The following is a 25401-nucleotide window of genomic DNA, read 5'->3' on the forward strand; positions in this document are numbered from 1 at the left end:
GCTAGTGAATTCAGCTGTTACCTTCTCTTTAAAATGTATACAGGTCTATATATCTGTATTTGAAAATTAATGTTTAAAAATGTAACAAATCAAAACTGTGTACCGTGTAGCCACCAATTCACAATCTTTCCTCTGATTCACAACCAAAGTCTCAGCAAGTGTTTCTGAGCTGCCTGTCTCAATTTCTACATTTTATGCTCACTTCTCAATCCACTGCACACTGCAATCTTATTCTACCCTGCGGTGCCATTGAAGCACCTCTTGCTGGGTTCACCAGTGACTTGCATTGCTTTGCATCCAGTGGGTGACTGGAGGGGGAGACAAAGAAAACTATAGGGGAGCAGTTTTGGGGTGTTACAGGGTGTTTAGACTTGTACATGTTCTATCTGGGGTGTGTGCATGGCACCCAGGTGGAGATGTTGAGGCAGGAGAGAGGTCTATGAGCCAGCAGTTTTAGGGAGAGGTCCTGGCAGTGGGTGTGCAGTTGGGGGTGCTGGTGTATGAATGATATGCATATCAGAGGCCCCCACTGACTGAATGAGTAGAGTAGCGGCAAAGGAAGAGTAGCAAAGATAGGGTGTAGGCTGTCTCACGGGCGAGCTAGTTGCAGTGATGGTGCTGCCTACCTCTCCTGCTGCCTCTACCCTGGTACAAGCCACCCTCGGCATGTATCGGGATTGTTGCTGGAGACTTCTGACTGGAATCCTGCCTCCACTCCTGACCCTTGGCCCTTGGCCCTCAAAGGGGTACTTTTACAGTGGAGGTCCCACCCTATCACTTCTCTGCTCAAAACCCTCCAGCTGTCTCCTGTTTGTCTTAGAATAAAAGCTGACCTTTTCCCTGTGCTTACAAAGCTCTACATGACCTGCCTGTCCTGGCCCCTTTACTTGGCTGACCTCATGTGCTTTTCTCTCTCCGTTCAAGAATTTATCCACATGTTTTGAGCACGTTGGACAAACAGCTGTGTTTGCACCTACTGTTCTCTCTGCCAGAAGAAACCCCCCACCCACACACAGGTTTCTACAGAGTTCAGGCCATTACCTCTCTCAAACTTCTGCTAACATATCAGCTTTTTAGGGAATCCTTCCCTTGTCTCTCATTATCTTTGATGCTCACTACATATTTTTGATATCTAATAAAAATATATTGTATTCATGTATTTTTGTCAAATGGTTCCACACTCAAAGAAATCCTGCATTTGGACAGCCTCTAAAATTAATTTTTAAATTTGATTTTCAGGTTCTGAATTGTGCCGATTGGAGAGTTAATTTTAAGGACACATTTACATTGCTTTGAGCAATATCATGTAAGGGTGGAATCATTTTTATATGTCTCTTTTCAAAATGCTGCCTCTATAGGATGATTAGGTTTCCAATGCAGGTACATTTATGCATTCAGGTACATTTATCCAATGTAGGTGCTGTGTCTCTCACCTTTAAATTACAGGGATGAAGAAAGTATGCATATTTTTGGAAAATACCTGCTCTATGGCTTGCTACTGAAGACCTATCAAGTAGAAAACATCAATAAACTTAGAACAGTGCTTTTTGTATAAAAGAAAAATACACACCTTGATATTCTGCAACTCTTATTATTATTATTATTATTTGCTACAGAGTAACTAGCAAGCCATTGTGTGATAGAAAATATTTTCATGGTTGCTGCACATCTCCATGTAAAGTATTGGAAAGATTCTAATGTATTTTAAAAGTCTGGTTTTTATAAATGAAAAATAACATATCCAAGTGCATGCTATCCAGTAGCTCCCGCCTACTTTTGGCTTCAAGATCTTTTCTGCAATAGTGTAGTGATGAATGATGCAGTAAACTCACCTCTCATTCTGTTTCTATCATGTTATCACATATCTTTGTGTAAGTTTTTATTTCAAATGGCATTGCCAACCTTTGAGTGGTTTTAAGTAGAGTTTTTCAAAAAACTTTATTTACTTTTTTATAGTTCAATTATCTTCGCTGCTACAACTTTCCTTTGTTGGACCACACACACACAAAATGTATTTCCACAGCAAATAATCAATATGTACTGAGTGTTTCTGATGTACCTGACATTGGGCTAGAAGCATGGATGTGCTGGAGAATGAACCAAAAGTCCCTGCCTTCCTGTTGCTATTGACTGAGACAAAGATATTGATATTCAAGTAGGGAGTAGGAGAGAGAGAGAAAAAAAGAACAGAAATAAGTGCATAAATAAACACTGAAAGAAGAATATATGTACTAAAGTATCTTATTGTTGAAAGAGAATCATTCTAGCAAATAATAAATGAGCTGAGGTGTATTGGGAACATTTGAACTTTTACCCAACTGTTTAGCAAAGCTCTCTCTCTGTAACTTCTAATGCGGTGGCGCCCCTCTGTCTCTGTGGCATCCACATCTGCAGGTTCAACCAACTGAAAAAAAAATTGGGGAAAAAAAGATGGTTGTGCCCATACTGAAAATGTAGACTTTCTTTCTCATGTCATTATTTCCTAAATGATGCAGCATAACAGCTATTTATATATAGCATTTAAGTTGTATTAGGTATGATAAGTAACCTAGAAATGATTTAAAGTATCCAAGAGGGTGTACGTATATAGGCAAGTACTACTCCATTATGCATACGAGACTTGAGTGTCACAAAGTTTGGTATTCACAGGTGTCCTGGAAACTATCCCCCACAGGTACAAAGGAACAACTGCATTGGTTTTTCATACCGTCAGCAGTTTTTTTTTCTATATGTCTTCCCACAAGATTTTGAGAAAGAAGTGAATTTTAGTTTGTGCCATACATTCTGGTAGATTATTGTATATATTTTGCCACAGTGGGAAAATAAATGTTTTTCCAGTGGCTCGTGGCTTTTTGCCTTTCACTATTAATAGAAAACCTCAAAAGAGGATTCTAAGCATTTTTTAAAAATCAAGCTTATTTAAATTAAGTATTATGTGTTATTAAACTGTGTATAGAGATTTGTTTTTATGTTCTCCAGCAGTGCAGACAGTGTGAGCCACATATGATTTTGTATTTGTAGTAACCACATTTTAAAAAGTAAAAAGATGAAATTAATTTGAAGTAATAGAGTTTTAGGCTGGGCAAGGTGGCTCACACTTGTAATCCCACCACTTTGGGAGGCCGAGGGAAGTGGATCGCTTGAGCCCAGGAGTTCGAGACCAGCCTGGGCAACATGATGAAACTCTGTCTCTACCAAAAATACAAAAAGTTAGCCGGGTGTGGTGGCATGAGCCTGTAGTCGCAGCTACTGGGGATGCTAAGGTGGGAGGATCACCTGAGCCCGGGAGATTGAGGCTACAGTGAACCATGATTGAGACACTGCACTCCAGCCTAGGCAACAGAGTGAGACCTTGTCGCAAAAAAATATACATATGTGTGTGTGTGTGTATATATATATATATATATTTTTTTAATTTTGTTTTATTTTGCATTTCATATATTATCCAGTTTTACATTCTCACAGAATCAGCAATGACAACGGCCACCTAGTCTCCCCAATCTGAAATGGCAAGACGATCACAGCTGTGGCTGACAGTAAAGTAGGGGATATACTCACAAATCTATGAAAGATGATCATTTCAACTTGTAATCAATATCAGAATTTATGAATGAAGTTAAAAATTTTTTTTTATTCTAAGTTTTCAAAATCCAGGGCAGCACATTTCAGTTCAGCCAGCTGCATTTCAAGGGGCCAGTGGCATTGTGTGGGCAGCACAGGTCTAGGGGCTGAGTGTTAGATGCCATGGCTAATAGTGATGGCTTCACACAGTCAATAATACAGTAGGGACTTAAGGCCAGCATGAAGATGTGCATTTTAATTGGTCTTCTCAATATATTAGTTTTGTTTTGTTCATCTTGCCAGATTAGATGAGATGGTTGCTGTTTTTCTTTTCTTTTCGTTTCTTTTCTTTTTTATGCAGAACGTGCAAGTTTGTTACATAGGTATACACGTGCCATGGTGGTTTGCTGCACCTATCAACCTGCCATCTAGGTGTTAAGCCTGGCATGCATTAGGTATTTGTCCTGATGCTCTCCCTCCCCTTGCCCCACAACCCCTGACCCTTGCTGTTTTTACTATAGTGTGGATGAATAAGGAGGAGCTGTCTGCCTAGCTAACGCTGCCAATTATGTTCGTTACGGACATTATCTTTAATTCATGGTTCAGTTATTGCTAAAAATGTTTATACATACAGTCATATCTATTTTTATGGTAAAATATATATAACGTACAATTTTCCATTTAAGTCATTTTCAAGCATGTAATTAATTCAGTGACAGTAAGTAAACTCACATTGTCATGCAGTCATCACCACCATCCAACTCTAAGAAGCTTTTCATCTCGCAAAACCCAAACGCCGTACTCATAAAACAACAACTATCCTTCTTCCATTCCCTTAGCCCCTGGCAACTCCCATTGTTATTTCTGTCTGTGAATTTGACTACTATATGTACCCACTATAAGTGGAGTCATACAGTATTTGTCTTTTTTGACTGGCTTATTTCATTTAGCATAATGTCTTCAAGGTTCATCCATGTTGTGGCATGTGTTAGAGTTTCCTTCCCATTTAAGGCTGAATAATATTTCTGTTGCCCTAGTCCATTTTTGCATTGCTGTAAAGAAATGCCTGAGACTTCGTAATTTATAAGAAAAGAGGCTTAATTGGCTCATGGTTCTGCAGGCTGTACAGAAGCCATAGCAGTGTCTGCCTCTGGGGAGGCCTCAGGAGGCGTACAATCATGGCAGAAGACAAAACGGGAGCAGGCACTTCACAAGGTGAAAGCAAAAGGAATAGAGAGTTGCAGGTTTAGGGTTGTGGGGAAGAGGAATGCCACATACTTTTAAATGACCAGATCTTGCAAGAACTTACTCACCTTTGCACAGACAGCACCAAGCCATAAGGAATCTGCGCCCATGATCCAAACACCTCCCACGAGGCCCCACCTCCAGCATTGGGGATTACAATTCAACACAAAATGTGGGCAGGGACAAATATCCAAACTATGTCACCTGCTTATGTACACTGCATTTTGTTTAGTCATTCATCTTTTCTATGGACACTTGTATTGCTTCCACCTTCGGGCTATTGTGAGTAATACCACTGTGTGAACACGGGCACACAAAGATCTATTAGAGTCTCCACTTTTGTTTCTTTTCCACCAAAAGTGGAATTGCTGGATCCTACAGTAATTCTATCTTTGATATCTTCCACAGATTTTGGACCATTTTAGATTACCACCAGCAATGCACAAGGGTTTTGGTTTCTCTGCATCTTTGCTGACACTTTTTATTTTCTGTTTTTTAAAAATAGCCATTCTAGTGGGTGTGAAGTGGTCCTTCATTGTGATACTTCATTAATTTACGTCTCCCTAATGACTAATGATGTTGATATCTTTTTATGTGTTTGTTGGCCATTTGTATGTATTCTGTAGAGAAATATCTATTCAAGTTCCTTGTCCTTTTTTTTTTTTTTAAAGAAACAGGGTCTTGCTATGGTGCCCAGGCTGGACACGAACTCCTGGGCCAAACCATCTTCCTGCCTCAGCCTCTCTGGTAGTTTGGACTATAGGCATGTGCTGCTGCACCCAGCTTCTTTGTTCATTTTTTAGTTGACTTGTTTGTGTTTTTGTCGTTCAATTGTAAGAGTTTCATTATATATTCTGTATACTACATCCTTTTCAGATATGTTTCCTCCAGTTTAGTAGGATCTCTTTTTTTCTTTTTTCTTTTTTTTTTTTTTTTTTGAGACAGTCTCAAGCTGTCACCCAGGCTGGAGTGCAGTGGCATAATCTCAGCTCACTGCAATCTCTGCCTCCCAAGTTCAAGCAATTCTCCTGCCTCAGCCTCCTCAGTAGCTGGGATTACAGGCGCATGCCACCATGCCTGGCTAATTTCTTGTAGTTTTAGTGAGACGGGGTTTCACTGTGTTAGTAGCCAGGATGGTCTTGATCTCCTGACCTTGTGATCCGCCCACCTTGGCCTCCCAAAGTGCTGGGATTACAGGCGTGAGCCACCACGCCTGGCCAAGAAGGATCTCTTTTAATTTTCTTGGTAATGCCCTTAGTTGTATGAGTTTTTAAAACTTAAATGAAGCCTATTTTACCTATTTATATGAGTTACAAGGGGCCTCACATAGATTAAAAAGTTCTTTAAAAAGAAGTACAGAGTTGAAGACTCATACTTCCCAATTTCAAAATCTACTACAAAGTTACAGTAAACAAAATTGGGTGGTGCTGGCATATGCACAGACATATAGAGCAAAGGGATGGAATTGAGAGTCCAGAAATAAAGTCACTTTTATAGTTGATTGATTTTTGACAAGGGGGCTGAGACCATTCAGTGGGGGACGAATTATCTCTTCAACAAATGGTAGTGGGATAAGTGGATATCTACATGTAAAATAATGAAGCTGGACACCTACCTCACACCATATATAAGAATTAACTCAAATAGATCAGTGACCTAAATATAAGAACTAAAACCATAAAACCGTTAGGAGAAACACAGGAGTAAATCTTCATGACCTTGGATTCGGTAATGGATTCTCAAATGACACCAAAAGCATGAGCAACAAAACAATTCATTATTGTTTGAAAGAATCATTTTTTGTACCTTGCCAATTTTGTAAATGTTTAGGTGGCTAACACTAGAAATTCACCTAACCAAGAATACACAGGTAGCCCACGGGCTGACAGTGAATTAAATAGTATGAGCTGCACACAGTAGTGCATTGAGCCCTCGTAACTGGCATCAAATACTTTATTTTCCATTCATGCAGATTCGTGTGCTCCAGTTGACTTTATCTTTGGGTAACTATTTCCCTGCAGAGGTTAGCTTGCTGCATTGGTCATTGGTCACCAGTCCTCTGACCAAGACGACAATCTTGTTTGTTATTCACATGATTTTCCTTTTTGTTTTCCTTACTCATATAGAAAATGAAGAAATCAGAAGATGCCCAAACTGTAGTTAGGCTCTGGGCAGTCTTAAAAGTGTCATTAAGCGGCTGGGTGTGGTGGCTTATGCCTGTAATCCCAACACTTTGGGAGGCCGAGGCAGGTGGTGGTGCGTGCCTATAGTCCCAGCTACTTGGGAGACTGAGGCAGGAGATTCGCTTGAACCTGGGAGGCGGAGGAGGTTGCAGAGAGCCTAGATTGTGCCATTGCACTCCAGCCTGGCAACAGAGTGAGATTCTGTCTTAAAAAAAAAAAAAAAAAAAGTGCCATTAAGTATGTTTTATTTGGCTCTTTGGAATTTTTTGCCATCATATATTCCCCAAATGAAATTGTTTAGACAAATATAAGTGAATCTTATTTGTATACTTAAGCTGCGGGCTTATTGGTTTCTTGGATATGAAACCTTAAAAATAATTTATGCTATCCCCGCCGTTCCAAGAAGTGTCCCATTTATATCCACTGACTTCATTCTTGCAGATAGTATGCATCTTGAAATGAGCAGCTGAGACCCTCCAGATGAGTCTCTTGCTTCCATACCTGCCCCACTGCCAGGGAAGATGTCTTTATAACACTACAACACAAGATTCCTGGAAAAGCATTCTGCTTTTTTGGATAAAGTAGAGCCATGGGTGTTTAAGTCTCTTTTATGATCAAACATTTCCCACTAACAAATCTATCATTTTTCAGAGTCAGCTAAGAAGGAATATAAACATTTATTTAAATCAATATTCTAAAAATATATAAAAGTACACTTTTCTATCTAAAGAATTTACATTTTGTTTATTTTTGTTTCTTAATGACCATTATTCACCTTGTATTATTAAGAGTTTTAAGGGGCTCTCATGTACAAACTTCAAATATAGGGTTTGTTTAAAGCTAATAACATTTTGTGGAAACCAAGTCAGTAACTGAGCAGAGACAATCTGTATAAACCTTTTAGCTTCATAAACCTTTTAGCTTAGGCTGTAGATAGAACATTTAGGACAGAATAGTACACTAAATTATCAACCTTTTTCAAACATTTACTCTCAAAGATCTGAATTCTTCCAATCTATAATTTTCCCTCTAGTTTTGGCTGTTTGTTTAGACAGGGTCTCATTGTATCACCCAGGTTGGTCTTAAACACCTGGGTTCAAGCGATCCTCCTGCTCCTCCTGCCTCAGCCTCCCAAGTAGCTGGAGTTACTGGTGTGTTTCACCACGCCCAGCTCCATGACTGTGTTTTGAAGCAGAATTAATTTAGAGTAAAATACAGATAAAGGCTGTGGGTTTGTTTTGCCTGAGATCATGCTTCTATCTCATTCACATGAATTCTAGTTTCTTCTAAAATATTCTTGAATGGGAAACTTGTGTCACTCAGTAAATCAAAATGCATTTTCCCTCAATCTAGGCCCTATAGGCCTAATAATGATTTTCACTGCCTAGGAGGTCTCATTTTGAATTCTTGACATATATTTTTATATTTTATGTACTTTGGGATGGATTTTTTTTTTCTTTTCGTAATCCTTTCCTTCCTCTATCTGTCTATGTATAAGCTTTTTCAGAGTATAAGGGAGTGTTGAGACAGTTTAGTTCAATCAAGTTCAAGAAAAGGAAAATAACAGGGGTGTGTATCAAGTCATCCCAGGCTTCCCATTCAGGGGATGGGCTGTTGATGAACAGAACTGCACATCTTCAAGAGTAGTCACACTCCAGCTACCTCTCCCAGCCAATATGATGATTCCTTCATAAATCAAATGGGAAACCAGAGACCAGCAGACATGTGGGGAAACGAGCAGACGAAAAAGAAGGATTAAAATGAACAAACAGAGACAGAGATAGCTCAGATAAGCGAGGAGAACAGCCACAACCAATGACAATGGGCATTCTCATTGAAATTCAGCGTGGTAGCACATTTCCCAAGATAAGAAACTACTTCTATGAAAAAGGGAAAATCAGAGGACAAGAAAGGTTATTAAAAATAGAAGATGCTGGAGAAATTGAGAATAGTTACAATCAATCCATCATCTAATAGAAGCTTCAGAAAGAGAAAAGATATAGGGATTGGAATGTTGTAATTTTTAAAAATAGAAGAAAATGTCCCCAGGCTGTGGGAAAAAATGGGTTTTTATCCCTTCTCTCCCCCACAAGCCCTCAAAAAGCAATTCTGAATGGATTCTTGTGAATCTTCATAACTCCAAGGTTAAAGAGAAAACTCTAACTCTTCCTAAAAGAAAGGAAAAAACACAAATTTCTTATAAAGGAAAGATAATCACACTGGCTTTGGATTTTACATTAACAAGCCTGGATGCTAAACTTAAAAATGAAATAACGTCTGAAGAAGGAAGAATTTGAACTTGAACTGCATTCAGGACTCTGTCAATCAAGTGAGAGACCATGAATTCAGAAATTTTAATGTTATCTAAAATAATTTATTAGTCTTGTTTATACCAGCACATGAAATGGTTGAAAGGAGACAAATTGAAATACCAAAATCGACAACTAAGAATTAGAGGGAAAAAAAAAAAAACCTCCAGAAAAAAAAAGTAAGATCCAAATGTTACTGGCAGAAAATGATTCTTCAATTAGCAAAGTTTGATGAAAGAAGATTACCCTTCTCTCTCAGTGGGTCCAGTCCTATTACCTACTCCTGCAGTGAAAAATAGTTACAGAATTCTATTAATGTTCTTTATTGATAGGGTATATATGTATTTATTTATTTGAGATAGGGTCTTGCTCTGCTGCCCAGGCTGGAGTGTAGTGGTGTGATCACAGCTCACTGCAACCTCACGCTCCTAGGCTGAAGAGATCCTCCTGCCTCAGCCTCCTGAGTAGCAACTATCACAGGTGTGGGCTATCACGCCTAGCTTATTTTTGTATTTTTTGTACATACGGTGTCTTGCTATGTTTCCCAGGCTGATCTCGAACTCCTGACCTCAAGCAATCCTCCTGTCACAGCCTCCTAAATGCTGAAATTGTAGGCATGAGCCACTGCACCCGGCTTTTTGGTAGGATTTAGAAACAGGCTGTGGACAAATCACAGAACACTTGTATATTTTAGAACAAACTATAAATAACGTAGCTGGAAATCTTAAATACTGATGCCTACTTTATTTTTCTTATAACAAAAATCAGGGTAGTGGAGGAAGGAATGTCATTGTGTTAATTTTGTAGATAGATATGGTCCAAAGTCAGTAAGTCAAGACGCAAAGATCTGTTATTCAAACAATAAGTGCCTGATTTAAAATTATAATCGTGGACATCAGAAGATGATGACTAAGTTCTCATTCTTTTAAATAGCTGTTATTTCTGAAAAGAGAAACTGGGTGGGGTGGGGGTTGCTCCTGAATGAAGGGGACTGGCTATGCATAAAAGAACATTTTATAATCACCTTATTTTTTTTAACCAAATACATGCATTGTGCCCATTTTTTTGTTTTAAAGTGTACTTTTATAAAAAATTATTAAAATGCAACCAGGCTTTCTCCTGCTCTCTTTGTGAGCTGAGTGATTTGACTTGGTCTGGGCGGCTTTAATTTGAGCTTCTGAACTAACACCTGCCCTCCCTTCTCTTTCCTCCCCTCCTTGAAGACGGACCTGCCGTGTGCATCCTAGACCCCAGTGACTCCTGCTTCCTTGAAGATTTGCTCCATCAGTTATCCATCACCAGATCTATACAGAATCTTTCCTACCGCTCTAAACCTGCATTACCTTATACTAGTCATTCTTTCTCCTTTCCTTCATCTCCACATTTATTTCAAGAGAAATCTACATTTCTTATCTTTCTAGCCATCTCTTCCATTTCCATCATTCCCAGGCCTATTGCAACATAACTTCTATTCCCTTCACACCCCCCAATGTCATTTAACTAAAATTTTCTCAGTCATCATCTTCTGATGTCCACGATTATAATTTTAAATCAGGCACTTATTGTTTGAATAACAGATCTTCGCGTCTTGATTTACTGACTTTGGACCATATCTATCTACAAAATTAACACAATGGCATTCCTTCCTCCACTATCCTGATTTTTGTTATAAGAAAAATAAAGTAGGCATCAGTATTTAAGATTTCCAGCTATGTTCTCAATTAAAATCATTTAACCCCTGCTTTGTGAAATCAAAGATTTACTTTCTATTTCTATCATACTTGATATCTCAACACTCCTATTCCTCTAACTGGGATCTGAAAATGTATCCTATTAGATTTTTGAGTTTTCAGATTTTTTAAATTTGAAATTCTATTTTCATGATAATTTTAAATGAATAAGATAGAATAATCTAGATATTGGCCATATAACAACAGTGTTAACATTTGTGTAACCACCACCCACATTAAGATATGTAACATTTCCAACACCCAGCAGGCCACCGTCAGGTTCAAAGAGGTTGTTGCATGTATCATTTTTTGTAGTGTTTTCTCTTTTTTCTTTCTTTTTTTTTTTTTTTTTTTTTTTTTGAGATGGTGTAGTCTCACTCTGTTGCGGAGGCTGGAGTGCAGTGGCATGATCTCTGCTCCTGGGTTCAAGCAATTCTCATGCCTCAGTCACCCGAATAACTGGGATTACAGGCACACACCACCAGGCCTGGGTAATTTTTTGTATTTTTACTAGAGATGGGTTTCACCATATTGTGCAGGCTGGTCTCAAACTCCTGGTCTCGAGTGATCCATCTGCCTCAGCCTCCCAAAGTGTTGGGATTACAGGCATGAGCCACTGTGCCCAGCCTGTACTGCTTTTTCTTAAGGTATTAATATGTTCATTTAGGGTACTGTTTTTCATGGTATGAATGTTTCAGGGTTTGTTCATCTTCCGTGAATATTTGGGATATTTCGATTATTTGCCTAGTAGGAATAAAGCTGAGGTCTGTTACCTTTTAACAGGTTATTCCTCATACTGGGGTCTGTGACCTGATGCTCTATATGTGTGAATCATTTTCAGTAGATAATGGATTATATACAGTGGATTACTGGCCCTCCTGATGTCTATTTTTAAGTAAAAGCTTTATTGAGATATAATTTCCCCTATTAAAGTATACATTTCAGCAGTTTTTAGTACATTCACAGGGTTTTACAGCACAGCCATTACTACTGTTCTAGGATACTTCATTGACCTTCAAGAAACCTCGTACCTATTATCAGTTATTTCTTGCTTCCCCGCAGTGCCTACCCCATCCCATCCCTAGGCAACCACTAATACCCTTTCTGTATATTTGCAATTCTGAATATTTCATATAATGGAACCATACAGTATGTGTGGTCTTTTGTAACTGGCTTCTTTTACTTACCGTAATATTTTCAGGATTCATCCATGTTGTAGTGTGTACCAGTTCCTTTTTCTTGATGACTAATATTTCATTGAATGGCTAGATCACATTTTACTTATCCGTTCATTAGTTGCAAACATTTGTGCTATTTCCACTTTTTTGCTATTATGCTTAATATTACTATGAGTATCTTTGTATAAATTTTTGTGTGGCTATGTGTTTTTATTTATCATGGGTATATACAAAGGAGGGGAATTACTGGGTCATATTATAATTCTGTTTAACCTTTTGAGGAACTGGTAGAATTTTTTCTAAAACAGCAGTATAATTTTACATTTTGGCCAGCAATGCACAATGCACAAGGGTTCAAATGTTCCCACATCCTTGCCTACATTTATTTGTTATTTTCTGGGGTTTTTTTTGTTGTTGATTATAATCATCCAAGTGGGTATGAAGTAGTACTTTATAGTTTTTTGTTTTGTTTTGCTTTGTTTTTGAGATGGAATTTCACTCTTGTCGCCCAGGCTAGAAGGCAATGGTGCGATATTGGCTCACTGCAACCTCCGCCTCCCAGGTTCAAGCGATTCTCTTGCCTCAGTCTCCCGAGTAGCTGGGATTACAGGCACCCGCCGCCACACCTGGATAACTTTTTTTTGTATTTTCAGTAGAGAGAGAGTTTCACCACGTTGGCCAGGCTGGTCTTGAACTCCTGATCTCAAGTGATCCACCTGCCTCAGCCTCCCAAGTGCTGGGATTACAGGCTTGTTACAGTTTTGAGTTGCATTTTCCTGGTGACTATTATGTTGAGTATCTTTTCATGTGATTGACTTATTATTGACTATTTGTATATCTTCTTATTGACTACTAAATATAGTCAATATATTCATATATCTTCTTTCAAGAAATGTCCTTGTAAGTCTTTTGCCCATTTCTAATTGAGTTGTTTTGTTGTTGTTGAATTGTAGAAGTTCTTTATATATACTGGAACTAGTCCCTTATCAGATACGTGATTTATAACAATACTCACTTATTCTGTGGGTTACTTCTTTCTTGATTGTGTCCTTCAGTTTTGATGAAATCAGATTTACTTAGTTTTAATCTTGTTTCTCATACTTTTGGTATCACATCTAAGAAAACACTGTTTACTCCAAGGTCATCAAAGTTTATAACTATGTTTTCTTCTAAGAGTTTTATAGTTTCAGCTCTTATATTTAGGTATTTGATCTATTTTGAGTCAATTTTGTATATGGTGGGACGGAGAGGTCCTCCCCTTATTCTTTTACCTGTTTCAGCATCATTTGTTGAAAAACTATTCCTTCTCCCTTTTGAATTGAATTTTCTTGGCACCCTTGTCCAAAAACAATTGACTGTAAATATGAGGGTCTTTTTCTGGACTCTGAATTCTGTTCTGTTCATCTATCTGTGTATCCTGTGTTTGTACCACAATTTCTTGATGTATTATATCCCTGACGTGAGTTTGAAATCAGGAAGTATGAATCTGCCAGCTTTTTCATTTTTATTTTTTCAACATTGTTTTGACTATTCTAGGTCTCTTGAATTTTTATATAAATTTTGGGATCAGTTTGTCAGTTTCTGCAGAGTAGTTAGTGAGATGCTTTTAAGAATTGCATTGAATCTGTAGGTGATTCCTGGAAATATCACTATCTTAGCAGTATAAGTCCCCTGATACATGACACAGGGTGTTTTTCCATTTATTTGTGTCTTCAATTTCTTTCAACCATGTTTGTAATTTCCAAATATGTTTTGCATCTTATGTTAAATTTATTCCTAAGTATCTTACTCGTTTTGATGTTATTGTAAATTGAGTTATTTTCTTAAATTTCATTTTCAGATCGCTCATTACAAGTGTATAGAAATACAGTTGGTTCTTTATATGAATGCTGTATTCTGAAATCTTGTTGAATGAGTTCAATAGCTAGTTGCCCTCTTGTGAGTTTTTCTCCCTGTCCATCATACTGCTCCTTTATAAACCCCTTATCTGCATAGTCCTTCTTGAATGTAACCAAAACCCATGTGCTGAGAGCTGTTCAAGTGCTTGATTGCATTGTGTTACTCACTCCCCACACTAGTCTCATAAACAATGTGGCATTATTATATCCATTTCCTGGCTGAGAAAACTCAAACGCAGAAAGTTTAAGTAACTTGCCAAGTTCTCCCAATAGCATATAACAGATTGGGCGTGTGGTATTCTCCTTTCATTCTACATGCTCTCTCCCTGGAGAATTTTTGTTTATTATACTGCTGTTTGTATATGAATGGTATCCAGATGAAACCTCTCTGCTGAGCTTTCACACTAAACCGCAATCACCTACCAGGTATCTCCCCCTATTTGTCCCATAAACCTGACCCAATCACAGCTCCTTTCTCCTTGTTGTTTACCGCCATTTCTCTAAAGCTGCTTCTCTCTTCCGCCTTTTATCTTGACTGATGGTGAGTGCCACCACTCCCTCCCCCAGATTCACTCCTGGATGCCAGTTTACACAAGCTGTTCTACCATGGCACGAGCATTAGCTCTATTTCCTTCATTTATTCCTTCTTACGTGGTTCTTTCTTCTGACTAACATGCCTTCCATCACTTTGCCATCTGGCAAGTTCCAGCCCCCTATGAAATGTTTCCTGAGGGCCCCAGGCAGAGCTGGATTCCCCACTAGGTTCTTCTCCTGCCTTTGTTGATAACTAGATCACAGCATCTGCCAAGTGGGGTATAATGTGTACTTTCCTACGCTTGTCCCCCCCACAATGCTATGAGTGCTATTGGGTAAGCATTGAGTTTGCACAGTATGTAGCAGACATTTTATAAATGCTTGCGAAATAAGTGAATGGTTCTGACATGGAAGAAAATAGTTTACAAGTTTTTTTTTTGTTCTTTTTTTTTTTGAGGTGGAGTCTTGCTCTGTCACCCAGGCTGGAGTGCAGTGGTGCGATCTCAGTTCACTGCCACCTCCACCTCCTAGGTCCAAGTGATTCTCTACAGTTTGGGTTTTTGTTAGTGAGTTGAAGATCACTATGGAGTTATTGCCCCAGGCCTGTCTCATAAATGCACATTGAACTTCATACCCCTTCAACTTTCTGACTCCTGTTCATCTTTCAGATTCATGCTTCCATGCCACCTCCTTAGTGAAATTCTTCCTGATATTTCAAATTTCATGAAGTTCCTTCAGACCTCTCTTTTGCAGCACTTGCTATAATATAATTTATTACATATTTGTGAAGTTATCTTTTGGATTGATGTCTGCTTTACTTGGTTCTGAGCTCCACGAGAATAGAGATCCTTCCTTGAGTCTGTCCTTCTCCTTAGTTGTTTCCTGGCCCTTTGTCTACAGCCTGGTTTGGTGGAAGCTCGATGGATATTTCTCTGGGTAATTGAATAATTGTAGCCATGAATACTTTATGTTTAGCATTTACTTCCTGTGTGTTGGTTGCCAGTTTAATAATGGAGACACCTTAACACAGCTGACCACATATTCAGCAAACTCATAAAGAATGTGTGTGTGCTGTGAACCAAGAGATCTTTGAGATATATTGGGATGCAGAACTTGTTAAGACATGTTCTCTTCCAGCTAGATGCTTATGCTCTAGTCTGGAGCTAAATAACCATAATACAAGGCAAAACAGAGTGAGGAAACTCCCTCCTAAGCAAAAAGAGAGCTTCATTCTGAGGATGTAGAAAGAAGCTTAAGGTTAGATTCCTTTGGCCATTTTCTATGGTTTAAATGTGTCCCCTAAAAGTACATGTGTTGGCCAGGCACATTGGCTCATGCCTGTAATCCCAGCACTTTGAGAGGTTGAGGCGGGTGGATCACGAGGTCAGGAGATCGAGACCATCCTGGCTAACACGATGAAACCCCGTCTCTACTAAAAAATACCAAAAACCAGCCAGGCGAGGTGGTGGGCGCCTATAGTCCCAGCTACTCGGGAGGCTGAGGCAGGAGAATGGCATAAACCCGGGAGGTGGAGCTTGCAGTGAGCGGAGATCGCGCCACTGCACTCCAGCCGGGGTGACAGAGCGAGACTCCGTCTCAAAAAAAAAAAAAAACAAATTAGCTGGGCATGATGGTGGATGCCTGTAGTCCCAGCTACTCGGGAAGCTGAGGCAGGAGAAGGGTGTAAACCCAGGAGGCGGAGCTTGCAGTGAGCTGAGATTGCGCCACTGTGCTCCAGTCTCGGCGACAGAGCGAGACTCCGTCTCAAAAAACCAAAAAAAAGTGCATATGTTAGAAATGTAATCCTCAAATGTGTATGTTCATGGTATTTGGAAGCGGGGCCTTTGGGGAGGTAATTAGGAATAGATGAGGTCATGAGGAGGCTGAGCAATGCCTGTCATGGCATCAGTGGCTTTCTAAGACCAGGAGAGAGACCCTAGCTGACACGCTTGCTCTCTCTCATCATGCCATGCTCTCCGCTATGTTATGCCACAGCAAAAGGCTCTCACCAGATCCAGCTTCTTCATATCAGACTTACCATCCTCCAGAACTGTAAGAAATAGATTGCTTTTAAAATTATTTCGTCTGTGGTATTCTGTTATAGTGACAGAAAACCAACTAAGACACCATTGAGTTTTTTTTTTTTTAATTGTAGAACAATTTATCACAATGCTCCACCCTTGAATTAATCATAATTATCTCATAACCATTTCTTAAACTTCATTAAACTCCTAAGCAGACTCTTCTGCCGTCTTTTGGTGTTAATGAGCTTCCTAACAATCTTTTATATTCTCTGTTAGCACTGATGTTTCCTTAGTTTTTTTTTTTTTTTTTTTTTTTTTGAGACGGAGTCTAGCTCTGTCGCCCAGGCTGGAGTGCAGTGGCGCGATCTCTGCTCACTGCAAGTTCTGCCTCCCGGGTTTATGCCATTCTCCTGCCTCAGCCTCCCGAGTAGCTGGGACTACAGGCGCCCGCCATCTCGCCTGGCTAGTTTTTTGTATTTTTTTAGTAGAGACGGGGTTTCACCGTGTAGACCAGGATGGTCTCGATCTCCTGACCTCGTGATCCACCTGTCTCGGCCTCCCAAAGTGCTGGGATTACAGGCTTGAGTCCTTAGTTTCTTGGAGGGTTTGGGATTCCAAAGTGCATGCAAGAACAGCTGAGTATTGAATTGAGCAGATCTGTAGGCAAATGCACAAGGCAAATTGAGAAGGTGGGATGCCTCAATCCGAGACTTTGACCTGATGTTCTGTCTGTCAGGAGAACATATCACTGCACAAATGCATTTCCTTCCATTGTTAGTTCTGTTTAATACTTTTACTGGACTCTAAAACGGATTTTCTCCCATAAAGCTTTTTATTGTTTTTCCACAGTTGCCCTAAAACTAGAAAAGCAAAAAGTCAGCACAATGCCTGCTTGCAGAAAAGAATGAATTCCGTGCTTCACATTAACATGTTAGTTTTAAAAATTTATCAAAATTTGTGTAATTCTCTATTTTATTTGGTGTTGTATGTCCTTCCTTAACAAAGAAGGTACAGAATGAAAAAAATTTGATAGGTTGTAAATTAAGAGGGCACATCTGCACATCCCTGAATAAAAATAAATATTAGACTAGGGGTGAAGTTTATGATGGAGAGTTGCTGCATTCTCTTCATTTTTAATGACCCTTAATAAGTAGTTTATGCTACTATCCTGGTAATACCCAATTCCTTATGTTTCTTAAAAATAAAGCTTATATAATCATCTTAATTTTGATGAATGAAATGACTCTTCACGCTTATTAGTTAGCTCTTCATGCTTAATGGAGACAATCTATACTATGGCCTGAGTAATGCCTAAGTCACTGTGACCAGCTCTGTCTGCAGACAGCCTATGGGATGGGCGTTGACATCCACAATGCTTTGGTTGTATCCTAGCCTTCCCTCTTATTGGCTGTGTAACATCAGAGACATTCCATTCCCCATCTCATCCTCGTTTCCAGTTTCATCATTGTACAACAGAGCTAATGGCACCAACTTCTGCAGAGAGGTGAGGATTTTATGAGTTAATATAAACACTGAATAAATATTAAGAGCATCCTTTTCCCTCACTCATCTCCCTCTCCCATTATTTGTTAAAACACACACACACACACACACACACACACACACACACTATGATGACCAGTATATTGGGTACTCAGTACTTCAGGTGAAACAGCAAAGATATGCTGTTGCTGATGATGGTGATGTGTGTGTGCATATGTGTGTCTGTGTTTTTTTGGGGGTAATTTCTCTTCTCATTGCCTTTCCTTGGTGCTGCCTCTGGGGCTCACTTTGCATGTTTTCCCTGGGCTGAGGGCCTGTGGTGAGAGCAAAGGTGCTCATTGTCATGGTCCAATAAAGAGAAATAGATGGGCTTCAGTGAGCCCGAGTAGATTGTTCTTTTGAAAACGGCAGATTGACCAAATTTATTGGATTTAGAATTGTAGCTATTATAAATGTCATTACCTCCCATTTTTAAGCTATCAAAAGAGGGTAGAGCCATCCTTATTAATGTTTTTATATTTTAATTATTAATTCTCTTAAACATCTGGTTCCTTTGCTAGGTGCGTCCTGGCTGATAGTTGGACCTCTCCAGCAACATGCCTGAGCAGAGCAACGATTACCGGGTGGCCGTGTTTGGGGCTGGAGGTGTTGGCAAGAGCTCCCTGGTGTTGAGGTTTGTGAAAGGCACATTCCGGGAGAGCTACATCCCGACGGTGGAAGACACCTACCGGCAAGTGATCAGCTGCGACAAGAGCATATGCACATTGCAGATCACCGACACGACGGGGAGCCACCAGTTCCCGGCCATGCAGCGGCTGTCCATCTCCAAAGGGCACGCCTTCATCCTGGTGTACTCCATTACCAGCCGGCAGTCCTTGGAGGAGCTCAAGCCCATCTACGAACAAATCTGCGAGATCAAAGGGGACGTGGAGAGCATCCCCATCATGCTGGTGGGGAACAAGTGTGACGAGAGCCCCAGCCGCGAGGTGCAGAGCAGCGAGGCGGAGGCCTTGGCCCGCACATGGAAGTGCGCCTTCATGGAGACCTCAGCCAAGCTCAACCATAACGTGAAGGAGCTTTTCCAGGAGCTGCTCAACCTGGAGAAGCGCAGGACCGTGAGTCTCCAGATCGACGGGAAAAAGAGCAAGCAGCAGAAGAGGAAAGAGAAGCTCAAAGGCAAGTGCGTGATCATGTGAAGGCCCTTCCTGCGGGAGGAGCAGCTGTGGGTCCCCGGCACCTCACTCCCCCCAAGTGACACCCACCGTCGTCAGGGTAGCATGTACAATGCCCACGTGTTAAACATTGCATTTAATCGAGATGCGCCCTATAGTCCTTAAGAGGGCGTTCCACACCACCAACAGTAAGCCACCCCCTCTGGAGTCACAGAATCTGCCAGGCGGTTCAAGTGAAAACCAATACGCTCAGCATCCCCGGGAACTGAGAGCTGCCAGCAATTTCTGAAGATGGTGATGAACACCCGAAGGTGGGAGGGAGGACTGGTACCCACAAAGCAACATGTACCGAGAGGACTAAAGGTTGTCTACGTGCATGTGAGAGCCTGTTAACCCAGAGCTACTCGCACCAACCCCAGACAGAAGCCAATCACATCTTTGGGGGAGGGGAGGGGCAGGAAGAGGTGAGAAGATCAGATGGTCCAAAGTGGACCACAGTTGGTCCATTTTACACATTTTTAAAGGGGATTAAAAACCACAGCCTCTCCCCTAAAGACGGGTGTTCATTCTTAATTCCCACCTGGCCAGTTAGGAGCCTTGCTACCCTGAGGGCATGTGTTCACCTCACTAGACCTAGTTAGGAAGTATCATTTTAACGTATTAGAGTATTTATCTTCATGTGCAGGGATAAGTGCACTGATAGTGTGCTGCTCTGTCAGAAGTTCTTCAGTTTTTAAGTGAGGATATCGTGACAGTATTAAAACATCGCAATAATGTTCCTGTGTGTTATACATCGAGGGTTTTAGAAATGTGATTTTCTTCTTTTGACCTGTGAGGGGTATAACTTCTTTCAGCCCTCAGATTTTAAATATAAGCAAATAAACTCGGTATTTTTAGACTTTTTTTCCTCCAAGGTGGTTTTCTTCTCTTAAATAACTCAATCGGTACCCAGCTGGGTAGCAGCCAGCAAAGGCCATCAGACAACCTGAAGCACATCCATTTTTGTAGTGTCACAAACATGTATATGCCACACTTTGCACCTTAATGAAATACTTTGAAACAGAAGTTATTCACTGTGTTTTTGATGATCTATCTATATTGGAAATATATTCCTGGAAAATGCATTTAAGTAATAGTAAATTCTCCTGCATGTTCCATTAGATATGTCTTCTAAGAGCTGTTTGATAGAGTATTGACTCTAGAAACAATTATCTTTTTCTCCTAATGATTTTGTGTGCATCTTTAATCTTTCAAGCCAAATTACAGCCATTTCAGGTTTAGCTTGGGGATAGGATGGTGGCTGGAGACAGGCAGGCTGCTCTGCCCTGGGAAGAGCCCACTCAGCTTAATTGCTCTGCCATCGTAGAGCCTGGTTGGACTTGGCTTCCTGAAAACTCCCACTGATCATGCCTGTTAGATCTCCTGTTTGTTTCAGTTGGCAGAACATTTACTGGCCCCAACTGTGGCATCATCCTCTCAGCAATCTTCCTGTCACCCGCCTGGCAGGCAGAAGAAGCTGCAGTCCCACGTGGGCCTGCCTGGGGGGGTGGGGGCTGCCTGGCTGTTGGGTGGCAGTGCCAGCACAGGTAGGGCTTAAGTTGGGGATGTTTGACTGTGCCACCTCCTGCAGCTGCTGTTTCTCCTGTCCCTCCTGTGCAGGGCTTGCAGCAGCAGCAATGTGGCCATCTCCATCCCCCAAAGCGCACTTGCTCTCTCAATATGTCCTAGTTTTCTTTAGCCTTTTCTGGTTCAGTTCTCTTGTCCTGATCTCATCCTCTCTGGTCTCCCAATAACTCACCCTTGGGATGTGTTTAGTGCATGGGAGGTGCCTTTGAGAACTGCTTGACTCCGTGGTCTCCTAGAACAAAACCGCCCTGACTTTACAGCGGGAGCACTCACGCTGAGCTGAGAAAGCAGAGAAGTGGCCTGGGAGCCAGCTGGGGGTGCAGAGCATTTGGGCCAGTCCTGTGCCCCGCTTCAAATTCCTCAAGCAGGATTGTTCTGTTCTAGAAAGCTGTTGCACAGCATTCGCAATGAGATCTTTAGTTGGCGGATTTTCTGGAACATTTGTTTTTCAACTTGTCCTGACATTTTTTTCTGTTTCTATTCTGAGAGAGAGATGATCAAGTTTTAATTTGGGTATAGGTTAAATGGAAGAAGAAACAGAACTTCATGGCCAAAATGGGGTGTATAGATTTTGAGTGGGTTCTTTGCTAACAGTAGAATGTGATATTCACCACTGACTGTAGTGTTAATAAAGCTTTTAATGTGAGATATTCCTACAAACCATCCCATTTCTACTGATTGTAAGTCAGAATTTCTTTTATCCCTTTCAAATCAGTTTCTACATGTTTAAGTGTTTAGGGCTTCATCAGCATGAGAAGTTTATAATTACTGAAAATCTGATTTCATTCAGGACACGTTTTTTTTCCTTCATATTTTGCCTGTGCATTTATAGGCTAGGAAGGCTATTGAAGCTTCAATTATGGGTCTTCATTTTGAGATCATTTTCTATGAGCTGAACTGAGGATATCGATGGTTATCTCAAAATCATCTTTTAGGAGCTCCCCAATTGACTCAGGGTTTGAGGAGTTAGCATCACAGAATCAGATTTTTTTTAAAGCATTTGTATGTTTCCATTCCCAAATATGTAGCCGTGGTTCTTGAAAACACATCCTACATTGCATATGGGCACAGCAGTTTTTGACCCAGCCAGAATCAGTTAATATTTAATTAAATATTGCTTTGAGGATGGCGCCCTGGGCATGAGCATGGGGCTCCACGACTTCCCTTCTGTCCCCACGAGCCCCTCCTCCATCCAGCGACAAGCCATGGGCATGCATACAATGCACCAAGACCAACACAAGAGCAATATTGAATTGTTCATTCTATCTAAAATTACATGTATATAAAACATATCATTTATCTTCCTGCATTTTTGAAGTATAAAGTCATAAATTGTACATATCTGTAAGCTAGTATATTTGTTTCACTGTTTGTAATATTTAAGAAATGCTCATTCTTTGTAGAACAAAAATGTATTAAATATTTTAAAAATTGCTCTGTGATACTTAATTTTTTTCCCCTAAATTTGTAATGTGTTGCTTCTACATAAGTTCTCTGGAAATATCTACAACTGATAGGACACATGTAAATCCTTGAGGACACACCCTGGAATTCAGTACCCCACAAGGACAGTGTGTATACAAAGTATTTGCAGAGCATGACTTTTATATGTGTGGGATATCAATGTGTATATTTATATTTAAAGTGTATTTATTGTTACAAGTCTATTCTCTATTATATTTTATTTACTCTGCGGTTATAAAAATCACCCTTGCATACAAGTTTCTAGTTGCCAGTGATGTTCTGGAAATAACGGGACATATTACAATAAAGTTACAGTTATGACACCCTGGCTGGAAGGTGGTGCTATGTCTTATGGGATTAGCTGGTCTAGGATGACCTTGACTTGGTGACCCCTCAGCAGCTGTTATGTGCTTATGACCACAATAGAAGGATATCAGGCTCTGCACAGAACTAGTATAGGCAACAGTAGCTCACCCTGGGGTGTCCCGTGAACCTTTCCCATGCTCCCTGTCATTGGGTGGAAATGAAGCAGAAGCTCCAGACAGGTTAAGGTGAGAGGGAAGGAGCAGGGCAGGGCTCTACTTGTGTCAAAATAGAAGTGAAGACAAATGCCCTTCTCTTTTTTTAATCCTGCCTTCCTCCACAACCCCAGGCTATTAAACTGTAAACCAAAAATAAGATTCTAAGCCCCCCAACTGATTGATGGATGCTCCCCTTGGCCATGGATGGATGAATGCCCGTGGATTGAAGGGCATTCCAAAGTTAACTCAGAAACTAGTTCAGGCCATTATGGGAAGTAGGGATCAGACATGCCTCATTATATCTTCCTCCTCTTGAAATTCAGGCACAACTGACCAGCATTAACATTAAAACATCTGAAGAATGATAGACTGTTCGGGTCTGGTAAGAGGCATTTCCTTCTATTGATTCTTTCTGCATAATAGGAACCTTGGTTTCCATAAGCCCTATCTTAATCCAGACATTCCCTTCTATTGATTCCAGTCTTTAGATAATAATCTAACTCTTTCAACCAATTGACAATTAGAAAATTCTTGAATCTACCTATGACCTGGAAGCCCCCATTTTGAGTTATCCCACCTTTCTGGACCAAACCAATGTACTTCTTACACGTAGTGATTGATGTCTTACATCTTGCTAAAATGTATAAAACGAAGCTGTAGCCAGATCACCTTGGGTACATGTTCTTAGGATCTCCTGGGGTTGTGTCTAGGGTCATTAGCCACTCCTATTAGGCTCAGAATAAATGTCTTCGGAAGTTTTATATAGAGTGTTCTTTTCATTGACAAAATGATGGTGTTAAGCCTGGGACAAGTCAATGCCTGAGACATGGGGTTGCAGTAGAGCAAGAGGTTTAATTGTAGGGTCACCCAATGAGGAGACAGGAGGAAACCTCAAATCCATCTCCTGGAGGACTGTGGGGCTAGTGATTTTAAGGGTTTTGAGTGGGCCACAGCATGATGTGTGGAAATCATTGATTGGTCAAAGAGTGAGGGGTGGAGTTGTGGGATGAGGATGAAGAAACTGCAGTCTTATGCTGATCCCATCCTTCTGTGGGGTCTTCAAATTGGGTGCTGGAATTTGGGGCCTGAAAAAAATCTTAACTGATCCTTAAACAAAAACCTTATGATTCTAATGTCAGAGGGCCTGTCTATGGGAACAACAGGGATGCAAATCAACTCTTAAACCATCTTATAACCTTAATGCTAGAAATCTTATCAACAGGAACAAAGAGATACAAATGGTCAGGATCTAGTGCTATGTGACTTTTAGCAACAAGGAAGTGGGCCAAAGTGCAGCCTGATTAATGCTTAATTATGACTATATTTCTATCCAGAACCTGGCATACTGTTTTTGTCAACCCTGTGGGGACAGTTTCTGCCCTGGCAGTGCCGCTGAGTACTGCTTCAGTTTTTGTTTCTCTTTTTCCACACTAATTGTAAAATAAAGCTTAATTTTGATGATGCAGGAAAAATCCATCAAACACTGAAAGCAAAATCCTCACTCTGCGACGGAATGACTAAGTGACTCTGGGTAGGTTCTTGCCCTCTTAGTGCTTCTGCAAAATGGGAATGATTGAAGTCTGCAGGGTGGCGGCCCTGAGGATTAATTTCATGATAAGCACAAAGCACATCGCTGGCTGGTCATGTATTGAGCTTTCAGTGGAAACATACAAAAATCTGCTGACTATGTAGCATTCTATCAGGAAGATTGGCCCCAATGTGAAAATCAAACTACCCAAGTATAAAAACCACCAGAAACGTCCGCTTCTTCCAGCCTCTTTATCAGCAGCTTTCCTGGTCTTGCTGTCTGCATGCCCCTCCCCACTCCAACCCTCCGCCCAGCTTCAGGTCATTATTGCAACATTAGTCAGGGCTCCGATTTATGGAGATAATGACAATCAGCAGACCCCATTAGGCACCATTAAAGGCACCATTAAAGGGTATTCTGGTGCTTATCAAACTTTAATGTGCAAATGAAGCACTTCAGGGTCTTGTGATTCTGTAGCCTCTGAGGCAGCAGGGCTGAGTGGGGCCTGGGAGTCTGCATTTCTATCAGCTCCTAGGTGATGTCCTTGCTTCTGGTCCGAGACCACACTTTAACATGCAAGGCTATAATCTATTTGCCCTTTAGTTTTGTTGCACATAAGAATCACGTGGTAAAAGAGTCTTGCAAACTGTTGATACCCAGACCGCCTACCCCTCACAGAAACTGTGTGTTAGTAGGTAATTTTGATATGGAATCGAATGTAAGAATCACTGCTGTTAGCCAAGTTTAATTGGGAATGCCTGCCAGCTCCCTAAGTCTTGGGGTGGGATGCAGATGGGAGCAGGCTTTGTTAAATCAAGTTTCCCTTTAGTGACTTTTTTAAATCAGTGGTATTGAGGGTCTCGGCTTTCTCTCTCTATGTAGAGCATTTTCCAAGGTTAGCATTGAGAGAAAATTGTAATTCAGG

General features: G+C 40.5%; 1 protein-coding gene across 19 annotated transcripts in view; it reads left to right on the top strand.

Annotated features, from left to right (window-relative positions):
* Positions 1–22755, top strand: part of DIRAS2 (DIRAS family GTPase 2) — a 160628-nt gene extending 137873 nt beyond the window's left edge. For 18 of the 19 annotated variants that reach the window (XM_033236831.1, XM_033236816.1, XM_033236820.1 and 15 more), the window contains one exon: positions 18726–22755. In XM_033236831.1, coding sequence (XP_033092722.1) covers positions 18762–19361 — 600 coding nt within the window. In that variant the 5' untranslated portion in view covers positions 18726–18761 and the 3' untranslated portion in view covers positions 19362–22755. Of the gene's footprint in view, positions 1–3936; positions 4017–18725 lie in introns of those variants that run through there. The other variant, XM_033236835.1, reaches the window with a different exon arrangement.
* Positions 22756–25401: the final 2646 nt, after the last annotated feature.

The sequence above is a fragment of the Trachypithecus francoisi genome, unplaced genomic scaffold (genome assembly GCF_009764315.1).
Source record: "Trachypithecus francoisi isolate TF-2019V2 unplaced genomic scaffold, Tfra_2.0 Lachesis_group16, whole genome shotgun sequence".
NCBI lineage: Eukaryota > Metazoa > Chordata > Mammalia > Primates > Cercopithecidae > Trachypithecus > Trachypithecus francoisi.